General features: G+C 41.8%; 1 protein-coding gene across 4 annotated transcripts in view; it reads right to left on the bottom strand.

The window, feature by feature from the left end:
• ELL3 (elongation factor for RNA polymerase II 3) overlaps positions 1–20890 on the bottom strand; it is a 206123-nt gene that overhangs the window by 148762 nt on the left and 36471 nt on the right. For all 4 annotated transcript variants that reach the window (XR_013270754.1, XM_077472012.1, XM_077472013.1 and 1 more), the window contains exon 2: positions 9979–10032. Coding sequence is in view for 3 of the 4 variants with exons in the window: in XM_077472012.1 (XP_077328138.1) it covers positions 9979–10032 (54 nt within the window). In the remaining variant the exon portion in view is untranslated. The remainder of the gene's footprint in view (positions 1–9978; positions 10033–20890) is intronic.

Here is a 20890-nt window from a genome sequence, read left to right as displayed (position 1 = left end):
TTTAGTAAATAATCCCCATTGTGTTTTATTCACATTTGTCGCTCTTCTTTTGTTTATAGTGCAAAAAATATAAGCCGCAGAGGCGATCAAATACCACCAAAAGAAAGCTCTATTTGTGGGGTACAGCGTCCCATGGCCGCACAATTGTCAGTTAAAATGACACAGTGCCGAATCGCAAAAAATGGCCTGGTCACTGAGCAGCCAAATCTTCCGGGGCTGAAGTGGTTAATTATCTCCATTTTCATACGGTACAAACTCTGTTTTTTCTTACTTTGGCGCACTTGTGGCACATTGTAAGAGTGGCGCACTTTTGAACTACCCGAATTTGGTGCATGAGTCGCTGTCCTAACCAAAAACTGTTGCAGATGATTCAGGAATTTGGTGCAAAACATTAACAAGATGGATTAACACCAGAGAAGTGTTGCAGCAGCTTTATTGAATTCTCCCATTACTCTTATTAAGGGGAATTTGGATCACGTGTTTTGACGTGCTGCAACACATACATTTAAAATGCAACAGTGTAAATTAGCCAACTTTAAATAAAAACACTTTCTCTGAACAATTTGAAAAATGCTCTATCATTCATAGTCAACAAAATAGGAAGTGCACAGATCAGATATGACACGGACCGTTGCTTCCATCTGCACTGATGAGCCATGACTCTCTTTGGCACAGGCTGTGTGGGTTTTCGTTTATATATACCAAGCCTGACCAACCATGGAGTCTTCTCAGAACTCACCCCTCTAGAATACAATCATATGTTCAGACACCTGGGCTCTCCAAATGTGAACTTTTAACGCAATGATAAGCATGGACTTTGTGTACAGCTGGTTGGAAGACGTGCTGACAGGAGGTGATGAAGTGTAATTAGCAATTTCGTGTAGACTGGAATAGAGAGATCACTATACCTGTCTAGTGCTGGCCATAGAGCCCATCAATCCAAAACTAATATTTCAGTTTACGCTGGTTATGAACTCAGGGCAGATAGAAAAGACACAAATGAATGCATGTATTCATTAATGCATCATTAATTATTGGAATTATATAGCGCCAACAGTTTGCACAGCGCTTTACAACAGGAAGACAGTACAATTAAAATACAATTCAATACAGGAGAAATCAGAGGGCCCTGCTCGTTAGAGCTTACAATCTAGATAGGAGGGTCAAGTGGAACAAAGGGTAGTAGCTGTGGAGGATGATCAGATGGACAAAATGAAAATACAGTTGTTATGTGTGAGTAGGAGAATGTCAGGGCTGGCTTAGCCCTTCCTTCTCTGGGCTGGCTGCTCTGCTGTCAGCTAGTTGCCAGCTCCCATCTCTCTCCCCAGTTACCAGCTGTTCCTTATCCAGCTCGTCTGACCTACCTACTTAAAGCTGTCCAGCTCACTTCACCTCTGCCTTCGCCGTGGTCACATCACAAGAAACCATCTCCTGCGGTTCTGTTCAAGACTGGATTACTGACATCCCTTCTGGCTCCTTATCCTGCTTGCTGTTGCTCTACTTGGATCCCTGGCTTCTGGCCTGGCTGATTATCCGATCTGGTTATTGAACTCTGGACTGGCTGACTACTCGATCCGGTTACTGGATTCTGGCTATGCTTTGACTACGCTTTCTCTATTTACCTTTTTATTTAATAAACAAGTGTGATTTAATTGTACTTCTGTCTCGGTCTGATTCATGGTTTCTGACAGATAGGCTTATCAGAAGATCAGGGTTTTCGGGGATCGTCTAAAAGCTAATAGAGTAGGAGATAGATGGACAGATTGGGGTAAGGAGTTTCATAGGCTTGGAGAGGCTCTGGAAAAGTCCTGGAGATGAGCATAGGAGGAGGTGATGAGAGAGCTAGAGAGCGTGAGGTCTTGAGAAGAACAAAGAGAATGATTAGGTTGGTATTTTGAGATTATGTCAGAGCTGTGGATTGCTTGTATTTTAATTTCAATATATCTTTATTAGAATATATTTTATTACAGTGAATGCAATAAGATGTCAGTAGCGCAAGAGTAGATAAAATTATATGATGTCGGAACTACTACTGGGGTCCCTCCGTATACATATACATCCTAAATAGTGCATGTTTCGCCTTATGAAGAAAAACCTGAAAAACCTGAAAATCAAGATAACAAATAAACAAAGGAACAGAATAGTGATATAAACCATAGAAGTACACAGTCTAGCTCTAGCATTCAGTCTTGAGCGACTATAATGCAGTATTCAATCATTATATCATGTTTTGTACCATTCATTCCACGTCTTCCAACAAGAATGCATCATTTGGTAGTTTCCTTGTGATGAGGTAAGCATTCTTTTGTATGTAGCATGTGTGTTGGTCATACTAATCATAACTTCACTTAAAGCGGACCTCCACCCTGGAGTGGAAGTTCCGCTTATCTGATCCCTCCCTCCCTCCGGTGCCACAATTGGCACCTTTCAGGGGGGAGGGGGGTGCAGATACCTGGATAATCCAGGTATCTGCACCCACTTCCGGGACAAGCTAGCCGCAGATGCCTCCCCCCGTTGTGTTCTGGGAAACACACAGTTCCCAGGACACAGCGGGGTCCAGTGGAGACGCGCAGCGCGACTCGCGCATGCGCAGTAGGGAACTGGGCAGTGAAGCCGCAATGCTTCACTTCCCGATTCCCTGACAGAGGATGGCGGCGGGGGCAGCAGAGAGACGAGCGATCGCTTATCATCTGCCGCCGACATCGCTGGACCCTGGGACATCGCTGGACCCTGGGACATCGCTGGACCCTGGGACATCGCTGGACCCTGGGACATCGCTGGACCCTGAGGTAAGTGTCAATTTATTAAAAGTCAGCATCTGCAATATTTGTAGCTGCTGGCTTTTAATATTTTTTTTAAAGGTGCAGCTCTTCTTTAAAGAAGAGGCTTCTTGGGCTTTCCAGTGTCTCATTACTGATAGCCTAGCACTTAACAAGACATAAGTCACTATCCTGATTTATAAGTCACTATTGTCCTTGCCACTACTGGAATGGAATCCACTCCCAGGGATAGAATAGCCATTCCTGCTGAAAGAGGGACATGCATCGTCATGATTTGTGAGAGTAATCGAAAAATTGCGGTCCAGAAAGTATATATGACTGGGCAAGACCACATTATATGAAATAGTGTACCATCAACTCCACAATTCCTCCAGCACAGTGGAGACGTTTGGGGGTCAAATTTTGAAATTCTAAATGGTGTCAAATACCATCGAAGCAGTATTTTTTGGGTCAATTCCCATAAATGTACGCTCTTTGTTGTGGTGTAGGTAATCTAAAGGGCTTTTTCCATTGCTCTGGGGTATATGAAATGCCCATGTCTTGCTCCCATACTGTTATAGATGAGGATTTAGTGAACACGTTTTTATTATTGAGGGTATTGTAAAATAAGGACATGCCTTTGATGTTAGTGACAGGTTTGGTGAGATATGAGGCTATTTATTCACCATGGCAGCAAGATAGAGGTATTCAGATTATTATGGAGAAAATTTGTGATCTGAAGATACCTATACTGGTCAGAGTCTTCCAGTTCATATTCTTAAGACTCGTACACACGATCGTATTGTTGGCCAACAAAACCGTGTAATTTTGTCCGAATGGCGTTGGCCCAACTTTGTCTTGCATACACACGGCCACACAATTGTTGGCCATTAATTATGAACCTAGTGACGTACTACGTGGTTTTTCAGCTCTTTTGCGCCACCCTTTGGGCTCCTTCTGCTAATTTTGTGTTAGTAGAAGTTTGGTGAGTGTTGATTCGTGCTTTTCATTTCACACTTTTCATTTTGTGCTTTTCGTTTCACACTTTTAATTTCGCGCTTTTCATTGCGCACTTTTGAGTTTGTTTCTGAACGGCTGTTTGTCAGTCAGACATGTTGCGGAATCGGAGGAGATAACGTGTTATTTATTATTGACCTTGGAGTTATTGCTTTGACATTATTTTTTTGGTTGAATAATGATTTGATTTGGTATATTTTCTATATTTTTGGATGCATAGAATGCACTTTTTGGTTAAGTTCTATTGGCAGATAGCATGTCTAATTTTATTTATTTAATTTTTTAATGCACAAAAAAAAATTGTGGAGAATAATACTTGGCTATGTGTTTTACTTCAAATGACAGTTTGGGAGTAGCAGTTACATTTAAAAAAATACAATGTAAAATTGATAAGGGACACATAGTTGTATCTTTGATCTTAAAAACTACGGGATAATGGTGTTGGGGTAACTTGGCCAAATAAAAAAAAAAAAGCATAATAATATTATTCTGGATATCACTAGAAAAAAAAGCCTTTGGCCGCGTACACACGGGCGGACTGTTCGCCCAACTTTGTCCACTGAACAGTGTTTCGGTGGACAGTCCGCTCGTGTGTGGGCTTCAGCGGACAGTTTCAGCGGACAGTCTGACGAACAAAGTTTTTCGGAATTTCCGTAAGACTGTCCGCTGAAACTTAGTTTGAGCGGACAGTCCGCCCGTGTGTAGGCTTGTTCGACAAACTAAGTCTCGCGCATGCTCAGAAAGAATTTACACGGCGAAGGTTGCATTGCAGTGTATAGGACGTCGTATTTTTCGTCCCGTCGTACGTGCCGTTCACGTCATCGCGCAAGTTTCAGCGGACTGTTCGTTCGTCGTGTGTGGTCAAGTCCGTCCATGCTAATTTTGAGCGGACTGTCCGCTCAAACTGTTTGACGAACAAAGTTGGGCGAACAGTCCGCCCGTGTGTACGCGGCCTTTGAAACTTTTTTTGCAATAACTCCATCAGTATCACCAGCAAAGCAGCTTCATTATTATCCCATTAAAGTGGTTGTAAACCCTTACAACACACTTTGACCTATAGGCTTACCTGTAGGTCCAAGAAATATCTCCTAAACCTAAAGCCGAATGACAGCGGTGGAGCTGCGAGACCCCACCGAGAAGATGGATGCGCCGGACTACAGGGGACAGCGGTGACTTCGCTGGCTCCTGTGTCAGGTAAGTGACACATAATGGACTACTATGCGATGCATAGTAGTCCGTTATGATTTGCCTTTGCAGGGAATGAAAGAGGAAGTAAACCCATCAGGGTTTACTTCCTCTTTAAAGTGGTTGTAAACCCTTTACAACCACTTTATACTACAGGCAAGCCTATAATAAGGCTTTCCTGTAGCTACACTGGATATCTCCTAAACCTGCATGGTTTAGGAGATACCCCTGATTTGCATGTGTCGACATCATTGGCACATGCGCACTTAAGCAAATTGAAGCAATGGCACGTACGTGCCCTGGCTTCAGTTGTACTGTGCCGTTACCGGCAGCTCCCACGCGCATGCTAATTCTCTATTGTGAACACTAGTTTACAAGACCGACCGCTTCTGGCTCGTCCTTGCTTCCGAGCATGCATGTTTGTACTTTCGACTTTTGTCCAACGGACTTGTGTACACACGCTTGGAAAATCAGACAACACACATTTGTCCGTGGAAAATTTGAAAACCTGCTAGCCAACTTTTGTTGGCGGAAAGTCCAAGAACAATTGCCCGATGGAGCGTACACATGGTCAGATTTAACGACAACAGCCTGCCATCGAACATTTCCCGTCGGAAAGTGTGATTTTGTGTACGTGGCTTAATTGTATCACTCAGAACATTTTAAGAGCTGGACCTACCATTAGATCTCTCACTGCCTTCAACCCCTTAGAAATCCAATGAGTAACATATAGTCCTGGGATGGGCAGGGTAGGCTAGATAAGGGTAGTGAAAAAGATGTTGTGGCAGAGTCCCCGTTTGGCATGGCCAAAAGTATATTCTAGGCCTGCAATGAGGCTATTATATTCGGAGATAGTATTGTAATCCTGTGGGGGTTAAATCTATTGGACATCAACAGATCATATAATAATTTGGGACCTCTCTAGTTCTTTCCATCTCATACCATAAGACTGAGGGAACATTCATTGTATTTTAAATGATAGCAGTCATAAATTAGAATTAAATGAAATTTGATTTTTTTTTAATTTTTACATAGGGCAAGGTAAGGTGATAACACCGTCAGTTTTTATTTTGCCATCTGTGTCCCATTGGGGTGACTTCTCTTCAGTTTCCTATCACATAGCCAAAAGGAAGCGAGAAGAAATCCCCCTAAAATGGAGGAATCTCTGGTTGCCCCCACTGGAAGATTTCCCCTTTGTTCCTGGTCTGGTAACTACCCAAAATTTGGAATTTTCTTTCACTTTCAGTGATCATGGTAAACACGGCAAACAGAATGTGAATCTCCCTGACAGGGGCATAGGCAGGAATAAAAACCTGGCAGGGGTTCTAATCCCTCCACACTCCATCCAAAACTAAAAAAGTTTTGCCTTTAGTTATACTTAGTTAGTTATAAAGCGGTATTAAACGCAAAAGTCAAAGTTTTCATATATTATTGCTTACCCCTGAAAGCGCTATTTACATACTGTCCCTGATTTTGAGGGATTGTACCCGATTTGGAACAAAGTCCCTCTGTTCCTCATAGCTCCTCATTTGTCCCTCATTTTGGTCTGATCCATATACAGTAGTTGTATACAAAATGCACTATTTATCTATCAAAAGGTGTTTTACAGTGCTAAACCTTTCATCCAATTTCTAAATTACTGAATTTGTAAATGCCAAAAGCCAATATAACGGGAATTAGTAGTCTTTTTTTTTTACTTTGACCTACAGGTAAGCCTATAATAAGACTTACCTGTGAGTAAAAAAGAATATCGCCTAAACCTGTACGGTTTAGGAGATATTCCCTTTGCATGCAGCTGCTGACTTCAGCGGTGCATGCGCTCTGAGTTCTCAGCTGAAGGTCCGGCAAATGTCTGCCGGACCTTGCCGGAAAGAAGTTTCCCACATGCGCAGGAGTGACGACGTCGCGGCTCTGGCCACGCACATTGCTGGAGCTGCGATACCCGGAACACGTGCTGAGGGAAAATCGGCGTGGACTGAGATCACCTGCCAACGCATCATTCTAAGGTAAGTATTTCATAATGAACTAGTATGCGGTGCATACTAGCTCATTATGCCTTTTGCCTTACAGGTTTAAAAAAAAAAGGGGGGTTTACTACCGCTTTAAACAATCAATTTATTTTGTACAATTCTCCGTTAGGGGGATGTGCCCTAGAGTGTGTGTCCTATGCCTACGTACTTTTGCTAATACCCTGTTCCCCCGAAAATAAGACCTAGCATGACTGTCGGTGATGGCTGCAATGTAAGCCCTACCCCCAAATAAGCCCTATTTAAAGTCTTTGTAGGTCTTATTTTCAGGGTAGGGATTATTTTTGACAGAAACAGGATAGGGCTTATTTGGAGGGTAGGGCTTATATTGCAGCCCTCACCGACAATCACGCTAGGTCTTATTTTTGGGGAAACAGGGTAGGTGTCCCTCATTCCCATTTCAGAAAGTTAGGAGGTATGTATTTATCCTGCAGCATGACCCGCCCCCCCCCCCTCCACCCCTCCTCTGGTCCCAAGCATGTTTAGCATTGTTTTTTTTTTTTCTCATTCATTTACTCTTTTTTTAACCCCTTCATGCCACTGTCTTCCGGATCTTTAAGAGCTTCTAGATGCCGAGAGGAGGAGGCGGAAATTCGGGTCATCTGAGCGCTCTGATTGGCTGTCACAGCAGTCACATGATCGAAAAGCTCCTGATCACATGTATGCATTGGAAGCCTTACGATCCCAGCCAGCACAGAAATGTTTACCTGTAGGCCACATATATACATCATCTCAGTGTTAAAGCCCACGTGCCGAGAGGCAGCATATATGCACATGGACAGTGGGAAGAGGTTAAAAAAGTCCATCCCCACCCAGCCTTGCACACCATTCACCTTGGGGAATGGGTCGCACTGGCATCCACTTTGCATCCTGGGATATGCCTGTCACTTATCCCAGGAGGCAAAGCCTTCCATTTAGTAAAGATGGAGGGGGCAGGTTTAGTCCCACTAACAGCCTGGGTTCACACTAACGTGCCGATCACATGCAATCTCTGAGCAATGCAAGTTCAGCCATACAGTTGTATGACTGAACTCGCATTGGAGTCACACAGAAAATAATGCAGGGACTTGTTTAAAAAAAAATGGGGAGCAGGGTGGAAATCCGCTTTGAATGTGGTTGCTGTAGGTTTTATGTTTTTCTTTTTTTCCCTTTTATTGTCACCTGGTGATCTGGCCAGTAACACACCGGGGGGAGGGGGGTTATTTACTAAAGGCAAATACCTTTTGCGCTGCAAGTGCACAATATTTGTGCAACTATTTATCAATGCATATTTTCAGGAAAAAATGCACTAAAATTTTTTTTGCGCAAATAAACACAATAATATATCCAGTTTTTTTGGGGGTTGTAAGGTCTTGAACTTGAGCTTGAAATTGCAAAAAACAATGGTACCCAAAATTCTCCTTAGGCAACGCTTTAACAGGTTATCAGTTTAGAGTTAACTGTGAATTATGGCCCTAGAATTATTGCTCTCACTGCAATGTTCTCAATGATACTTCACCTGTGCAATGCAACAGACGTTTATATATGTGTGCTTACCCTACACTGAGCATTGATATGAGATGTGTATGGGGGCGAAAGGGGTGCTTAAAAAAAAAAAAAACTGTATTTGTAACACCAGAGGGCTCCTTCCAATACAGGGTAATGCGCGTTGGCTTAGAAAATGCCCTAACTACTTTTCAGAGAGCCATGGACAGAGTCTTATGCTAAAATAGAACAAATTAATGGTTCAATATAACATAGCAAGCACCCAATAGAGAAAGGCACCACATCCCTGAAAATTGAAGCATAAATCAAAAACTGGGAAGAGAAAAAGGGATTTCCACAGTGCAAGCGTTAATTAGATTGTGACAGATGTTACTGAACAAGTTATAAAATTATATGTCAAGTATTTATTAAGTTCAAGGTTAAAATTCATTAACATTCCATTAATGAGATATAAAAACAATCGGTAGTCACAATACAGTACAATGGTTTTCTCATCAAACACACATTATCCCAACATGTTTCGCAGAGATATTTACTTCTTCAGGGGTTATTAGATATATTAGATATTTTGGAATATTCACACATCCCCTGAAGAAGCAAATATCTCTGCGAAACATGTTGGGATAATGTGTGTTTGACGAGAAAACCAGTGTACTGTATTGTGACCACCGATTGTTTTTATATCTCATTAATGGAATGTTAATGAATTTTAACCTTGAACTTAATAAATACTTGACATATAATTTTATAACTTGTTCAGTAACATTTGTCACAATCTAATTAACGCTTGCACCGTGAAAATCCCTTTTTCTCTTCCCAGTTTTTGATTTAGGGTCTTATGCTCCTTACCAAAAGTATGTGGTCTCATATCTGGATGATGTCAACATTCAAATTTTTTATTGGGTCCTCCACTACCCAGGGTTTAAAAGGGGTAAGAAGCTTTACTTGAAGATAACTTCCCCCTAAATCCGAATAAATGTTCTATTGTGATGGAGGAAGCCAAGTACCGGGGTCACAAAATTGGCCACGGGACTATTAAAACCCAAGTTAATAAAACGCTCACAAAGCAAGCCAATAATAAGCTCATCTATAGTAGTTTTACTGACTGCTAATTACAAGTGTAATAACTATAAGTTAGAAGATATATAAATAATAATAGTCATGACACAGCAAGCAATTCAGGCCACCTTCTAGACGGGTCGCCTTGCCCCACCAAAGACCCAGGCCTGCCCAAAGAACTACATTGGTCCAAAGGTCATTAATAGATGGGGTAAAAGTAAATTGGAAAGTGCTTTTATACAGAAAAGATTCCCAGTGACTTTTATAGGTCAACATGTTAAACCTCATGGAGAAGGGTAAGAAGGGTACATTAAAGTGCATTTCAAAAGTAAAGTGCTTAAGGCTTTTTACCTATATTTTTATTGAAAGATCTACAGCATTGACAGTCCAGGTTCTTGCACATGTACGTTTAATATAATCAGTACAACCTGATACAGGTTACTTACCCCCTGGTTCCCCTGAAAAGTGATCACAGGTGGTGGCAATGTCGCTTCTGAACCCTTTATGAGAAAGAAGACAGAAGTTATTGAATGAAACGGTCAGCATGCTGGTAATATAGAAAAATGGAACAAAGTACAGACCTGATTCCTGACTAAAAATGTGGCAGACCTCTCTAGATAACACTGCTTAAAATCCAAACTGGGTCACTAATCTAGGTCTCCCAGTTCATGTTCATTGTTCTTTGCTACACAAGTACAGGTAATCACGAGAAGAAGAAAACCACAAATCAAACACTGGAGACTAGTTTTGGAATTAACAGACACCACATTTACAGTATCTCACAAAAGTGAGTACACCCCTCACATTTTTGTAAATATTTTATTCTATCTTTTCATGTGACAACACTGAAGAAATTACATTTTGCTACAATGTAAAGTAGTGAGTGTACAGCTTGTATAACAGTGTCAATTTGCTGTCCCATCAAAATAACTCAACACACAGCCATTAAAGTGAGTACACCCCTAAGTGAAGATGTCCAAATTGGACCCAATTAGCCAGGTCTCGGGTGTGAATGGGGAGCAGGTGTGTTAAATTTGGTGTTATCGCTCTCACTCTATCATACTAGTCACTGGACGTTCAACATGGCACAGATGGCAAAGAACTCTCTGAGGATCTGAAAAAAAATAATTGTTGCTGTACATTAAGATGGCCTAGACTATAAGAAGATTGCCAAGACCCTGAATCTGAGCTGCAGCACGGTGGCCAAGACCATACAGCGGTTTAACCGGACAGGTACCACTCAGAACAGGCCTCGCCATGTTCGATCAAAGAAGTTGGGTGCACATGCTCAGCGTCATATCCAGAAGTTGTCTTTGGGAAATAGACGTATGAGTGCTGCCAGCATTGCTGCAGAGGCTGAAGGGGTGGGGAGGTCAGCCTGTCAGGGCTCAGACCATACACCGTACACCGCATCAAATTGGTCTGCATGGCTGCCTTCCCAGAAGGAAGCCTCTTCTAAAGATGATGCACAAGAAAGCCCGCAAACTGTTTGCTGAAGACAAGCAGACTAAGGACATGGATTACTGGAAACATGTCCTGTGGTCTGATGAGACCAAGATAAACTTATTTGGTTTAGATGGTGTCAAGCATCTGTGGTGGCAACCAGGTGAGGAGTACATAGACAAGTGTGTCTTGCCTACAGTCAAGCATGGTGGTGGGAGTGTCATGGTCTGGGGCTGCATAAGTGCTGCCGACACTGGGGAGCTACAGTTCATTGAGGAAACCATGAATGCCAACATATACTGTGACATACTGAAGCAGAGCATGATCTCCTCTCTTCAGGGACTGGGCCGCAGGGCAGTATTCTGACATGATAATGACCCCAAACACACCTTCAAGTCCACTGCTATGCTAAAGAAGCTGAGGGTAAAGGTGATGGACTGGCCAAGCATGTGTCCAGACCTAAACCCTATTGAGCATCTGTGGGGCATCCTCAAATGGAAGGTGGAGGAGTGCCAGGTCTCTAACATCCACCAGCTCTGTGATGTCGTCATGGAGGAGTGGAAGAGGACTCCAGTGGCAACCTGTGAAGCTCTGGTGAACTCCATGCCCAAGAGGGTTAAGGCAGTGCTGGAAAATAATGGAGACCACACAAAATATTGACACTTTGGGTCCAATTTGGGCATTTTCTCTTAGGGGTGTACTCACTTTTGTTGCCAGCAGTTTAGACATTGATGGCTGTGTGTTGAGTTATTTTTGAGGGGACAGCAAATTGACACTGTTATACAACTCACTACTTTACATTGTAGCAAAGTGTCATTTATTCAGTGTTGTCACATGAAAAGATATAATATTTACAAAAATGTGAGGGGTGTACTCACTTTTGTGAGATATTGTATGTGTAAACTAAATCACTATAAACTCATTAAGCTTCAAATGTAATTATTTTTTAAATCAGCAGCTTTTATGAAAATAATCCCTTGTGATCCTGCTTTGAAGGTCCTTGATCGGCATTTTCTGCTCTAGGGTGACAATGCTCCATCCATGTCTCGCAGTTGTTCTCCTACGTTGTTTCCCTGTCACACTGGCTTCCAATGGAGATTACAAGTGGCCATTTCAACCTACATTATACAGGCATGGTCCACTGTTGTCACCATCAGGAAACCCACCCCAAGAAAAATGATGCAGGAAATCAGCAGCACTGAGATGCAACAAAGAATTTAAAAAGTATTTTTCTATGTAGGCATGTTCCCTATTAGTTGTCATTTTGAAAGCAAAACAGAACAGTGTGTTCTTATTTCAGACATTATGGTTCTTCTATAGCAGGACTCTGCAAACTGCAACTTGTGGGCCAGATGCAGCCCTTTACTTTCTTCTATCCAGCCCTTGGGGCACGATTCTTGCTACTGATACCAACAATGAAGCACTATTCCTCCCATTGATATCAACAATAGAGCAATATCCAACCCACTGATATCAAAGATGGGGCACTATTCCTTCAGCTAATACCAATAATGGAGCACTATTCCTCCAATTAATACCAATAATGGGGCACTATTCCTCTAAGTAATACCAATAACAGGGCACCATTCTTCCATTTAATACCAATAATGGGGCAATATTCCTCTAAGTAATACCAATAACAGGGCACCATTCTTCCATTTAATACCAATGATGGGGCACGATTCCTTTAATCAATACCAATGATGGGGCACTATTCCTCAAAGTAATACCAGTGATGGGGCACTATTCCTCCAATTAATACCAATGATGGGGTGCTATTTCTCCACTTAATAGCAATGATGGGGTGCTATTCCTCCAATTAATACCAATGCTGGGGCACTATTCCTCCACTTAATAGCAATGATGGGGTGCTATTCCTCCAATTAATACCAATGATGGGGCGCTATTCCTCCAATTAATAATAATAATAATAATACATTTTGTTTATAATGCACTTTCCATCAAAAGACCTCAAAGTGCTACACAGTTACAATAAAAAAACAAACAAACAACTTAATTCAAAAACATTTGCTAAAAAATAAAAGTCTTCAATCCCTTTTTAAACTTTTCAGTAGACTGAAAAACCCTCAAACTATCAGGCGAAGCATTCCACAAATGTGGGGCAGCAGCACAAAAAGCCCTATCTCCCATTGTTTTTAATTTAGTTTTTGGAATCTCTAGACAATTCAAATTAGTTGAGCGTAGGGAACGAGGTAAGTTCCCTAAGATAAGGTGGAGCATGGCCATATATGCATTGATGGGCAAGAAGAGAGACCTTATACTCAATCCTAGCACAAACCGGGAGCCAATGCAGAGATTTAAGAATTGGAGTGATATGCTCATGCTTCCGCACTCTCATTAGGATCCTCGCTGCAGAGTTTTGAATATACTGTAACCTCTGCATGCTCTTTCTCGGAATCCCAATGAGAAGTGCGTTGCAATAATTCAGCCTAGAGGAGACAAAGGCATGGACCAACCTTTCAGCATTGGAAAAGGAAAGAATAGGACGAAGTTTAGAGATATTACGAAGGTGGTAGAAAGAAGTCTTACATAAATGATTTATATGTGCTTCAAAGGTGAGTTGGGAATCCATTTTTACACCAAGATTAGTGACTACGGACGAAACTGGAATTTTCGAGCCTAAAAAGGCAATACTTGTTATCAGCGATGATTTAATCTGGTGAGACGTTCCAATCATAATAAACTCAGTTTTGGAGCTATTTAGTTGCAAGAAATGTTATTCCATCCACTCCTTTATCTCCTCCAAACAGGCGGTAAGAAGTGAAAGGGGTGACTGCATTAATACCAATGATGGGGCACTATTCCTCCAATTAATACCAATGATGGGGCACTATTCCTCCAATTAATACCAATGATGGGGCGCTATTCCTCTAACTAATTACAATCATGGTGCATAATTCCTCAAACTAATTACAATGACCGATGGTCACTATTCCTCCCTATTTTCACAATAGGTGCTATGTAATTGTTTTACACCCACTGAACATCAAGCCTGAAACATTGCTTACTCCGCTGATGCTGGGACATTTTATTACCCCACTGGCCACAATCTGGTCCCCCGATGGTCCTGTGTTTAGAGGATTTGGAGACCCCTGTTCTATACCGTTGTAGTGACGTAAAGATTTTTACAACTGCAAAAGGGCCATTCAGGACTGAAGGATTTTTGGCCACTTCCATTCTACTTAAAAATATAGATAACTGTACATTTGATCTAATTTCAGAACAGCAAGAAACCAATCCCTCTTCATACAAATCCATTATTTGCCATTTAGTTTTTTAAGAGGTAATTATCGTGACACCATCTGTATTTATTCAAGCAAATGGAACTGTTACACAATGTCCTCAAGGAAAGAAGATTCAAATACAATACATTCTTTACCAATGACCGAGGCATCCTTCAAACAGTGCAGGCTGTGTCCCAATTACAAGTTACACAAAAGGTATAGCAGGAAGTTTACTTGAGCAACCCTAGCTTCTCCGCTTCCTTGTATGTCTGGCAGACAAGAAAGACATGATTCAAACAACAAGCCAACGCCGAATACTCCATGTCTGTAATTATCAGATATTTCTCCAGCTGATCATTAATTACAATTGATTGGTAGTTCCACTGTACCTGAATATACCCAAAGTTCTAGAATAGATTCATGGAAAAAATACGTATTAGTACTGCTTCAAAGGTCTCAATCTGGCCATAGATTTTGTACGGTGGTACAGGTACTTTTTTTGTTGAGCATATGGTATATAATATTGCATGAGTGTGTAAAGCTACAAGTATAGAAGAAACAGAAGAGTGACAACAGGAGAAAAAAAGACCATCACGTGTACCCCATTTTTTTTTTAACCTTTAAGTATAGATCTAGGTTTGCCCAAGCATGTTTGAATCAGCTTAAAGTGGGGTGCCCCTAAAAAAAAAATTTAAAGTCAGCAGCTACAAATACTGCAGCTGCTGACTTTTAATAATCGGACACTTACCTGTCCCGGGGTCCAGCGATGCGGGGGAACGAAGCCCCACCTCGTTCCCCACTCAGATGACTGTCCCAGACCCCAGGTCCCAGATGACTGTGCGGTGCGAGTGGAAGTGATGTCACCAGCCCAGGCAAAGGAAGAAGGCAAACTACGAGGGACCCCCTAGCAACAGGTATTTAGAGGTGAGTAAAAAAATTTTTTTTTTTGCAATTATTTTTTTTTTTTTTTTAAGAATTTTAAGCAATTTTTTTTTTTTTGGTGGCAACACCACTTTAATGTTGAATGACTGACTACCTGCTGGAAGTCTGTTTCAAGCATCAACTACTCTATTGGTAAAATGAAACATTCTAAGCTTAGCTTTGAACTTCCCTCCTGCAAGTTCAAGGTCATGCCCCTTTGGTCTTGATCTTAACTTCACATTGAAAATACTACAGACTTATGCCCCGTACACACGGTCGGACTTTCCGATGGAAAATGTGCGATCGGAGCTTGTTGCCGGAAATTCCGACCGCGTGTAGGCTCCATCGGACAGTTTCTATCGGAATTTCCGTTGCACAAAATTTGAGATCTGGTTCTCAAATTTTCAGACAACAAGATCCGTTCACGCAAATTTAGATCGTGTGTACACATTTCCGACCTACAAAGTGCCACGTGTGAAAAAATAATTGAAAATCTGTTACTGTAACTGCTTATAAAGTGTTATCTGGAGTTTAGCTTTAATTTGTTGGTCAAGCCCATCTAAATCTAATAGTGTATGTACAGCTTAGTACTCATTAATGCCCTGTACACACGGTTGGATTTTCCGACGGAAAATGTGCAATCGGAGCTTGTTGTTGGAAATTCCAACCACGTGTGGGCTCCATCGGACATTTTCCATCGGAATTTCCATCACACAAAATTTGAGATCTGGTTCTCAAATTTTCCGACAACTAAATCTGTTTGCGCAAATTCCTATCGTGTGTACACAATTTCCGGCGCACAAAGTTCCACGCATGCTCGGAATCAAGCAGAAGAGCAGCACTGGCTATTGAACTTCATTTTTCTCAGCTCATCATACGTGTTGTACGTCACCGCGTTCTTAACGTTCGGAATTTCCGACCAACTTTGTGTGACCGCGTGTATGCAAGACAAGTTTGAGCCAACATCCGTCGGAAAAAAAACATGGATTTTGTTGCCGGAATGTCCGATCAATGTCCGATCGCGTGTACAGGGCATACAACCTTTATTACTAGTACATTATGGAGAATAATACTAGTAAGATCTGTAAACTTAGAGTGTCTGCTAAGGTATGGGGTACCCACAAATATCCTAATCTACTCCTGATCCTCCAGACTGGGTCAAACAACAGTTATTGTCTGTGGGTCCTCTAAACTCGGTTCAACAATTTGTTCTCTAGCAAAGAAGATATACTGATTGTAGAGTAGTGTAAAGAATGTAACAACAGTTTGATTAAAACCCATAGAGTAGGTTACAAAGGTTTTCTAGAATGCTAGAGTGCGCTACGACCCGCCACTCAATATTATTATTGTTTGCTTCTCAGCGAAAAGAATAGAGAGTCTACTGTGCAACTGAGGAAAAAATTCCTCTAGCCGGGAGGAAAATGTTCGGCAAACACGCAAAAACCAGCACCTCTGAGTGGGAGTAATATTTCTAGCACCAGACCCCCCGTGTAACTCTAAACTGCTAACCTGTAAAGGCTTTTAATGTGTCACCCATTAAGATCTTTAGGTACCACAGTTTGTCGCCATTCCACAGGCATGCGTAAATTTAAAGCGCAACGTGTTAGGTATCGATTTACTCTGCATAACATCATATTTTATATTTTACAACATTGGGTATTATATTGTGTTTGTGTGCACCAAAATTGTGTTTTAAAAATGGCTGTGCAAATATTGGGCGTTATAACTACCAGTGCAAAGTTCACTTGGAAATGCAGTTGCTGTAGATCCGAGGGACACATGCAAAAAAAAAAAAAAATAGCACATGTAAACAGGGAGATGCCGATAATCAGCGCTCCTCGCCTCACACTGACAGAGTGTGAGGAGAGGAGAGCTGATTAGCGGCATCTCCTCACAGAGGACAGCTAGGTATGTAATCAGGGCACTGATTATCAGTGCCCTGATTACAATTAAGTTCCTACCAGCGCCAGCAATGATTGCCCACCACTGTCAGCAATCAGTGCCAACCAATTCCCACAATTGGCACCAATCTGTGCCCACAAGTGCCAGCAATCAGTGCCCACAAGTGCCAGCAATCTGTGGTCATTAGTGATGCCAGTCAGTGCTGGCTATCACTGCTGCCCATCAATGCCCACCCCTTCTGCCCATCAATGCTCATCACTGCTGCCCATCAATGCTCATCACTGCTGCCCATCAATGCCACCCATCAGTGCCACCTATGCTTGCCGCCTATCTGTTCCCACCAGTGCTGCCTATCTGTGCCCAGTGCCACCCATCAGTGCCACCTATCAGTGCTCCTCAGTGGCACATATCAGTGGCACCTATCAGTGCTCATAAGTGCGGCATATTTGTGCCTCCTCAGCAGTGTCGCCTCATCAATGCCCATAAGTGCCGCCTCATCAGTGCCCATAAGTACCACCTCATCAGTGCCCATCAGTGCAGCCTATCAGTGCCGCCAGATCAGTGCCCATCAGTGAAGGAGAAAAATTACTTATTTACAAAATTTGCTGACAGAAATTAAGAAAAACTTTTTTTTTCAAAATATTTGGTCTTTTTTTCCTTTTAGGAAAAAATAAAAATCCCAGGAGTGATAAAATACCACCAAAAGAAAGCTCTATTTGTGTGAAGAAAATGATCACACTTTCACATGGTTACAGTGTAGCAATGACCACGCAATTGTCATTCAAAATGTGACAGCGCTGAAAGCTGAAAAATGGCCTGGGCAGGAAGGGGATGTAAGTGCCTGGTATTGAGGTGGTTAATATAAGTATAAAGTAAACCAAAAAGAGTGATGCATATACAAGCTGCACAAAGCAACGTCCTTTCATCTCTGCCTACCTAACAGGCATAATTAGCCTTCCCGTGAATGCAGGTCTGGCTAAGATATGCTATTAATTTAATTACACTGCATCTGCAAATTCAACTTTAGCTATGTTTTATTATATTAGACGAGTGATTCACACAAACTGATGCTGAGAACGTCATATGAGGACAATTAGAGAATAAGGGAAGCATGATTGAAGCTACAGGAGGCTCTCTGAGGACATCTGTGCCCACATACAGTGCCATCTTGCTTAGGAAAGGCAGGGCGGCATAGATTGGACAAATTTATGGGTATTTCTTCTTAAAAGAAGGGGGGTATACTATGAAAGCTTCTCCTGAAAATTCAATTGTTAGTACAAATAAAAAAAAGCATCACTATTTTTGTTACAGTATCACTACATAGCTATAAAACAACCAATTCAAAAAAACATTATACATCTCGGAAAAGTATTTCTTAACCAAGGTGCTGTTTGGATTTAAGTTTGCGGCAAGCACAGGGCCCAGTTTGCCCATTATTGATGCCATGATTCAACATGGTGCAGGGTTGCGTTGGCAGCACCATAACAGCCAATGGTTCTCAAGCCACTTTAAAGTGTTTGTAAACCCTTACAATCTACTTTGACCTACAGGTAAGCCTAGATACACGGTTTAGGAGATATTTACATAAAGATAGGCACCGCTGTCTACGACGCATGCACTGAGCATGCCGCTGCTAACGGTGATGTGGTGGCTCCCGTGCGCATGCGCGGGAGTGACGTCATCGCTGCTCCGGTACTGTGAGTGGCCGGAGCAGCGATACCCGGAAGAAGATGGACGCTTCGTGCTACAGGGGACAGCAGTGACATCGTTGGCTCCTGTGTCAATGCAATGCATAGTAGCCCATTATGCTTTACCTTTGCAGGGAGACAAAGAGGAAGTAAACCCATCAGGGTTTACTTCCTCCTTAACCAGTTTCCGACCGGCGCACGACGATGTACGTCGGCAGAATGGCATGGGCAGGCAAACTGGCATACAGGTACGTCCAGTTGAATTTGCCGCCCTGCCATCGCACGCACCGGTCCGGACCCCCGTGAGTCCGGTCACTGGTCCCGCGGACTCGATCACCGCTGGGATACCGGTGATCATCTTACGGGGAGATGCTGTTGTAAACAGCATCTCCCCGTTCTGCCTAGCAACAAGTGACAGTGATCTCTGCTCCCTGTGATTAGAGCGTAAATCAGTGTTCACTAACTAACACCCCCCCCCCACAGTTAGTAACACGCCCCTAGGAACACTTAACCCCTACACTGCCACCCCCTGGTTAACCCCTTCACTGCCAGTGTCATTAACACAGGAATCAGTGCATTTGTATAGCACTGATTGCTGTATGAATGACAATGGTCCCAAAAATGTGTCAAAAAAGTCCGATGTGTCCGCCATAATGTCGCAGTCACAATAAAAATCGCTGATCGCCGCCATTACTAGTAAAAAAAAATATTAATAAAAATGCCATAAAACTATCCCCTATTTTGTAAACGCTATAAGTTTTGTGCAAACCAATCAATAATCGCTTATTGTGATTTTTTTACCAAAAATATGTAGAAGAATACGTATCGGCCTAAACTGAGGGAAAAAAATGTTTTTTTATATATTTTTGGGGGCTATTTATTATAACATAAAGTAAAAAATAATGCGTTTTTTTTCAAAATTGTTGCTCTATTTTTGTTTATAGCACAAAAAATAAAAACCACAGAGGTGATTAAATACCACCAAAAGAAAGCTCTATTTGTGGGGAAAATAAAGGACGTCAATTTTGTTTGGGAGCCAAGTCGCAGGACCACGCAATTGTCAGTTAAAGCGATCCAGTGGTCTGGTCTTAAGCCAGCAAAATGGTCCAATCTGAAAGTGGTTAAGACCAGGCCTTTTCTGGAACTGTTTGCTTACGCAATTAAATTAGTATTTTTGCTGGAAACTTACTTACCGTGTTTCCCCAAAAATAACCGCCGGTGTTATATTAATTCGGGCAACAAAAGACACAGTAGGGCTTATTTTCGAGGTAGGTCTTACCATGCAATGTGCGGTCTTCTCTCCCCCTCTCTCTCCCTGCCTGACAGGAATCTCCAGTGTGAGCTGAGTTAAAATGCTTGTAAAATCCTATAATCCATTCCATAACAGTAGTATATAATTTACTGTGTGTGTGTTTCTGTAATATAATAGTGCCAAATACCTTCATTATAGTGCTACTCTGCACTTTTGTGACCCACCGGAGCTCTCTTCCCCGCATTTATATTAAACAGACATTGTACATTATATACTACTGTAATAGAGTGGATTGTAGGATTTTACAAGCATTTTAAACTAGGGCTTATTTTTTGAGTAGGGCTTATATTGTAGCCCTCCTGAAAAATAACGCTAGGTCTTATTTTCAGGTTAGGTCTTATTTTCGGGGAAACACAGTAGAACCCCCAAACATTATATATATATATTTTTTTTTAGCAGACACCCTAGAGAATAAAATGGCAATCATTGCAATATTCTATCTCACTGTATTTGCACAGCGGTGGAAAAAATACACTTATTTTTTTAATAATAAAAAAAAACAGTAAAGTTAGCCCAATTATTTATTGTATAATGTGAAAGATGATGTTATTCTGAGTAATTAGACACCTAACATGTCATACTTTAGAACTCGTGGAATGGCGACAAACTATGGTACTTAAAAATCACCATAGGCGGCGCTTTAACATTATTTTACAGGCTACCTGTTTAGGGTTACAGAGTAGGTCTAGTGCCAGAATTATTTCTCTCGCTCTAACGATCGCAATAATACCTCACATGTGTGGTTTGAACACCTTTTACATATGTGGGCGTGGCTTATGTATGCGTTCGTATTTTTGCCTTTAAGAGATGAAAAAAAATCATCGCTTTAAGGTGAAAGTGATGTCGG

The sequence above is a fragment of the Lithobates pipiens genome, unplaced genomic scaffold (genome assembly GCF_037356315.1).
Source record: "Lithobates pipiens isolate NorthernLeopardFrog02 unplaced genomic scaffold, aLitPip1_a1.2 Scaffold_8, whole genome shotgun sequence".
NCBI lineage: Eukaryota > Metazoa > Chordata > Amphibia > Anura > Ranidae > Lithobates > Lithobates pipiens.
This window is presented reverse-complemented; position numbering and strand designations above follow the sequence as displayed.